Source organism: Chiloscyllium punctatum, chromosome 26 (assembly GCF_047496795.1).
Source record: "Chiloscyllium punctatum isolate Juve2018m chromosome 26, sChiPun1.3, whole genome shotgun sequence".
NCBI classification, from domain to species: domain Eukaryota; kingdom Metazoa; phylum Chordata; class Chondrichthyes; order Orectolobiformes; family Hemiscylliidae; genus Chiloscyllium; species Chiloscyllium punctatum.
The window spans coordinates 53782388-53789021 of record NC_092764.1 but is presented as its reverse complement, the minus strand read 5'-3'; the positions used below and the strand labels follow the sequence as shown (position 1 = coordinate 53789021).

The window sequence follows — 6634 nt, the reverse complement described above, 5'->3', positions numbered from 1 at the left end:
TGACTGAAGATGTGTCCACTTATAGTCACTCTGTCAATTCTTTTTGAAGCATTTGAAAATGTAGCACGTACTGATGTAATCATTTTTCACAAATTTCATTTCCTCCTCACCCAATGTTCTGAATTACAAGCTGGTTTACAAATATAGTTTAACATATACTCTAACTTTCCCACACCTCAGCTCACTACAATCCTATTCTCTGCCTTTTTACAGAATCCCTACAGTGTGGAAGTAGGCCATTTAGCCCGTCAAGTCCACACTGCCCCTCTAAAGAGCACCCCGCCCTATCCCTGCATTCCACATGCATAATAAGGCAATTTCACATGACCAATCCACCTAACCTGCGTATCTTTATGACTGTGGAAGGAAACCCACATAGACACAGGAAGAACATGCAAACTTCACACAGTCACCCACAGGTGGGAATTGAAGCCAGGTGCCTAGTACTGGGAGGCAGCAGTGCTGCCATACTGCCCAACTTCAGAATCCCCAAAATCTGCAGCCAGCTGGTTCAAGAACAACAGGGAGTATGTCAGCAGAACAGTGGGGAGCAAGAAACACAACCTTACATTTGCTCTCAGTATCTGATGGCAAGTCTATAAGTAGCAACACTGAGGGCCATTGGATTTTATTTTTAACTGCCAATGAAGGTTGGATTGTGGTCAAACAACCATCAGTTGCGTTAGATTTCACATCTTTTGTTTTTGACAGGTTACTCATTCCGGGTACAATTCACACTTTGAAGACAATTTGAGGCCAGTTAGCAGCAAAGGCGTCAGAAGCTGAAGCTGTTCTGTCAATGGATGTGACCAACTCTACCACAGCGGCAGTGGCTTTACACCAAGCCGCCATCTGTGCTGTCTTCACACTCATATTCCTCATCGGCCTGTTAGGGAATGGGATGGTGATCTGGATTATTCTGTGCACCATGAAGCAGCGGTTTCCCACCGTCATTTTGATACTGAACCTGGCTGTTGCAGATTTCTCAGTCCTCATCACCTTACCGTTTTGGATTTACTCATACGGCGATAGGTGGGTTTTTGGAGCATCTTTCTGCACCGCTCTGTTGTACCTGGTCCACAGCACCATGTTCGCCAGTGTGTTCTTCATTATGGTGATGAGCATCGAGCGGTTAGTGGCTGTACTGTACCCATTCACTGCTCAGAAGTGTTGGAGACATGGTCTAGTAAGCAACGCCATCATCATGGTCTGGGCTATATCGTTTCTCCTGGCCGTTCCTGTTCTTACAGAACACAAAGCAGCACAAGCTGAAACTCCACACTGTTCACAGTTGCAGGACAGTTCTCAGCAACAGGAAGGGCTCCTTTTGTTCGAGACTTTAGTGGGTTTTGCCATTCCGTTTCTCACATTGTCGGTCTGCAATGCGCTGGTTGCAAAACGCATCGACAGGATGACTTTTCAAGGCAAAAGCAAGTCGGTCAGCGTGACCATAAGGGTCACAGTAGCGTTTGCAGTTTGCTGGCTGCCCTATCACATCAGGAACCTGTTCATCATCTCCTCAGCACTCTCAAAGAGTTCGAGCCCAGAAGCCTCCAAGATGTTGCTACAGCTCGCTGAGAAAATAGAGAACTTGGTTGGAGCCCTGGCGGTGTCTAACAGCTGCATCAATCCCATTCTGTACGCGTTTGCTGCTCGTCGAATCCAGAATAATTTTATGATCTCTGGGATTGCAAAACTCTTTCAACAACTGCACAACTCTTCCGCAAATAAGTACGCCAAGGAATCAACTAGCCGAAGAGCCAATTCACAGCAGTCCCGCTGTTAGGGATTGTTTGTTTATGTTACACAGGCAAATCTGTGCAATGGTGCATGTAAACCATAAAGGTAAACTTTGATGATGCTTTCTTCTCCTGATGCAGTGCTTAGATTGACAGCAAGTGTAGGGCTTTCAACAGTAGGCCTTCTCTCAGTAGGTAAAAAGGCCAAAGTTTAAAATACGTTTAATACTTTTAATACAAAGCAAGAGATTTATTGACATTTTTTCTGTAGCGATTTTGCATGCATCTTGATTTGTTATCAACTACCTTAGTTTCTACAACTGTAAGTTTGAAGAGATTTAGGAACATATAGCCAGTCTTTGGTATTTTGAATTAAGATTCTAATGCTCTAGTTTGATTAGCAAACAGTGATGAATGATAATTTATTCATTAAGATTTGATTAGCAACTCTATCCCCAAATTGTGCATTGAAAAGGGATCATTCAAGTTGTCATATCTGTTACAGAAAAAGTACCTAATGAATACTTTTGTGAGAAGTAAAAGAGATAAATTGCTGACTCAGTTTGCTGCTAGGTATAATTGAGTCATGTCAAGCTAACTATCCGTTGGCCATTTTTCTGGGCCTCAGTAAATTCAGTTTGGTATCAGACTATCCATCCTTACCGTTACAGTGCAATCTGTCTAAGAGCAGTGTCCTCCATCTCAGTAATTTCTGTTTGGGGTCAGCCTCCCTTTCTCAGTCAGTATGTTTCTCCTATTCACTTTAAAATTTCATCTTTGTGATCACTGCCACATAATAGTCGACAAAACCAACCATTTGACCTCCAGTTTAATCTCACTGGAATTTCTCTAATATCCATTTGGGATTTCAAATGCTGCTTGTAACAAATTTGTTGTAATGAGAAAAGCAAAAAAAAATAGAAATTGCTGGAGAAACTCAGCAGGTCAAGCAGCACCTGAGCAGAGAAAACGGTCAACGGTTTGATCCAGTCACTGAACTCAAAGCATTGACTCTGCTTTCCCTCCACAGATGCAGAATTTTTTCAGCAATTCCCATTTTTGCTGGTGTCAGATCTCCAGCATCTATAGTTCTTTGTTTTATTTTAGTTGTAATTATTGATATACATTTTGTTAAAGATGAATAAGCATTTTACTTGCCCACAATAATGAAGGTGACAATATCGTTTTGTGATCTGTGGAAGTACTTAGTTACAATTTCCTTGTATTCCTGTTGCAAATATTTTCAGAATAAAATTTATTATTATGGTTGAACACTGACTGAAATGACTGTACAAGAATTAAAGGGTGTGGGTACTCCCGAACACAAACTTCATTTTGGATGATTGGAATCTTTAAAAGCTTGCTGATTGAACCATTGTTCATATATTTTTCCAACCTATTTTAGCTTACACAAGCTGATGTTCACTGACAAAATTGTAGAAAATCCAGTGAATTTGAAGACATTTCACAGTCATTTCCCAGTATAAAGCTATAATTTTGTTGCTAAATAACACAATTTCTGCTAGAAATCACTACAGTAATGCTCTTAAGTCAGTACTGAGGAACCCTGCCACACCCACTTCACTCATGCAAAATCCCCTCCTTTTTGTAATGCTCATCTGCATTAGTTTTCAGGATCCACATGAGTGTCTGATGTTGGGTAGTTTTCATAATTTGTGAAGAATTTGAAGATAAGGGCTTTTGCCACTGGATATTAGGAAGTTGAAAGGTGACCTTATAGAGGTTTATAAAATAATGAGAGATATAGATAACGTGATATAGAATAATGAGAGATATAGAATGGTAGGTGTCTTTTCCCGAGAGTGGGGAATTTCAAGAGTAGAGGGCATATTGTTAAAGTTTGAGGAGAACGATTTAAAAAAGACCTGAGAAGCAATTTTTTTTTACACAGAGAGTGATTGGTGTGTGCAGTGAACTTCCTGAGGAAGTGGTGGATGCAGGGTATATTTACAGTGTTTAAAAGACATTTAGATAAGTATATCAATAAGAAATATTTGTAGCGATATGGGCTATGCACAGGCAGGTGGGACTAGTTTACTTTGAGGTTAAGATTGGCATGGACTGATTGGATAAAGTGTCTGTTTCTACTCAATATGACTCTATGACTGTATGAAATCTATTTTCTGTAAATGCAAGCTACTATAAAGAGGATCTACTGCAAGAACACTTTTGGCTGCCTGAGAGCAACAATTTTAATGGCACATCTGACAGCTCTTTCAGAGAACCAGCGATGGGATAGTGGGCCCAATATCGTCCTGTGCTGTAACTGGCTTAATTCCAAATGTCACCAAAAATGTAAGTATGGTGTATCAAGTAAAATGATGCAGTGGACGAGAATATGATTGGCCTCTACAAAGGTTACAGATCAGTTATGGATAATAATCGAGCAAAGTAATTCATTTCAGAAGCTGTGGCTCCATTCGGTTGGAGTAGGTGTGTGTGTGTGTGTGTGTGTGTGTGTGTGTGTGTAATGGTGAATGTAGATGCACAGTTGATAGAATGTACTGGTACAGTTGTCACTCACTGCGGTTACAGGAAGCCTGTGGCTCAGTAGGTAGTCCTCCTGCTTCTGAACCAAAAGCTCTTGCTCAAATCCCACTCCTGGGGCAAAAGTATTTGATCTGCTCTGTGGGCAGGTTTGCAGGTGAGATAATCATCATCAAATTCCTGTACAGTTCTGTAGGTGCCCTTCCCACTGGCTAACCAGCTGCTCCCAGCTTGGTGGCAATTCTATGGAGGGACTCAATTTAATTTCACCTCACACTTGAAAGAGTGAGATTCGTGGCTTTTGATTGCTAGGTAGGATCTTTAAAATTGTTCCAAAAACCTATGAGAAGCTCCTTCATTACAAAAATTTTAAAACCGCATCTGAGTTAATGTAATTTTGAGGAACAAAGAGTAATAAAGGTGTGAGATTTTTCCACTATGGCAGACAATTATGAGATGGCCCAGGGCTCCTTTAGAACTGGAGAAACATTCCTCAATATTCTCTGGAATTCCTGGGAGGACAGAAAGTGGGAAATGTGAGGGAAATTGGGTCGTAGCAGATATATGAGAACTCCATCATCTGCAAGTCCCCCTCCATCCTGACTTGGAAATATATCGCTGTTCCTTCAGTGCTGCTGGGTCAAAATCCTGGAGTTTCCTCCTGAAGGGATTTATGGATCAACCCATATCAGGTGGACTGCTGTGGTTCAAAAAGGCAGCTCACCACCACCTTCTCAAGGGGGAACTAGGGACAAGCAATAAATGCTGCCTAGGCAGTGAAGCCCATGTCCCACAAGTGACTAAAATAAAATAGTGAAATAGCAAAAGTGGAGGAAGATCAGAAAAGCTCAAAGGAGAAGGAGGGTAGAAAGGACAGACCACTTTCCAATTGTAAACAGAAGTGAGGAAGGGACACAACTAACTTCACCCGTAACAGGACCAGACGTGTGAGTATGGACTTGTTGGCATTGCAAAGGTTGACTAGGAGGAACACTATGGTTAAGGTAATGTCAGGAGTCCTTGTTTAAAGGGAAATTGAGCGCAAGCTTTTCCAAGAAATCAGAAACTGAAGCATTTTGCTTGCTGACAACTATCTCTCATGGCTTGAGTTGAAGATTTTCCAGTCAAGATGCAGAGCATGTTGTTCAAAGTGATGGACTGGAGAACGTGTAGAGCTTCCGTTTGTAAAGGTACATTTGGACAGTTCCAGGGCTAGCCATGGTGGGTCTAATCCCAAACCTACCAAGGCAGAATGTGAATCCTTCACTTGGTAACTGGATGCAAGAACAGTCTACACAGATCAGAGAAACTGAGGGGACCAGGCTAGGGTAAAGCTACTCCACAAATACAGGGAAGGAGAGTTGTGCTAGTTAAATTAAACAATTCTCACAAAGACCTCAAGAGGACAGAAAAGGTGTGGATTTGCTCCTGAAGATTGTAACAGCCATGTTGCAGGTCCCAAGTCACAAACCAAGTGTACCTAGGAGCTTAAGTTCAACATCCAACAAAAAGAAAGTCCAGGAGGAGACAGAGAACCGAGACTAATTGCAGGATCTAACAACGTCTAATTCTACTCTCAAAATCAGGATCATCAACCGGCCTGAAACTGATCTACAAAAGCAGGTGCTGTGAAAACAGTGCTGAAGGGCTGAAGGTTTTTACAAACAATGAAACTTGCCAAACCCAGGCTCAATGTAGAGCCCAGCAGCCTGTGAGATTCAACCTCTTTCAAACACTCAAGTGTTGGACTGGTACTACCAGTGGATGTGAATGAAAATATGCTGCTCTTTGATGGAACTTGATGTAATTTAGAGGTAGCAAGAGCATTGTGATTGTACATGTTCTATTCAGAATCTAAACATTTACGAGGGTTAATGACGATAACTTAATGGAATGCCTGTGAATGAGTGTGGGTGAATGCAATGACAGAAAAATGCATTCATTGAATGCAATTTAAAGGAATTTCACTTTTTCACTCGTTCATGGAGATCTGATGCTCATGTCATATTCCTGTGAACATCTGCCAATGAATATATAGTCTTACTTTCTGCAAAAAGCAGTATGGCATATCAAACAATTTTCCTTGACTCAAGATGGAGCCTGTGGTCAGGTGACTTTGTGATTTTTACTCAGGCAGGGACTTACTCATGACTCTGGAAAATGTTCTTGGGTAGAGGTGGTTTACAGCTCCTATTTAAGAACCGAAATTGCTGGAAGAGCTCAGCAGATCTGTGGAGAGAAATCAGAGTTAATGTTTTGGGTCAAGTGACACTTGTTCAGAACTGATGGCAGCTAGGAAAATGTCAGTTTATATAAAGTCAAGTGTGTGCATATGACAACACATGGCACTGAGTGTGGATCTTAGGATGCAGCGAGAACAGCCGTCT

The 6634-nt window shown here is 41.5% G+C and overlaps 1 protein-coding gene across 1 annotated transcript; it reads left to right on the top strand.

Annotated features, from left to right (window-relative positions):
* Positions 1-799: 799 nt before the first annotated feature.
* Positions 800-1786, top strand: LOC140453241 (leukotriene B4 receptor 1-like). The gene has a single exon (XM_072547815.1). It carries the CDS (start codon positions 800-802, stop codon positions 1784-1786), a length of 987 nt encoding a protein of 328 aa, XP_072403916.1.
* The last annotated feature ends 4848 nt before the right edge of the window (positions 1787-6634 follow it).

Excerpts from the sequence above, each read along its gene's own strand:
- LOC140453241 (XM_072547815.1), top strand. The coding sequence starts at position 800 with ATGGATGTGACCAACTCTACCACAGCGGCAGTGGCTTTACACCAAGCC.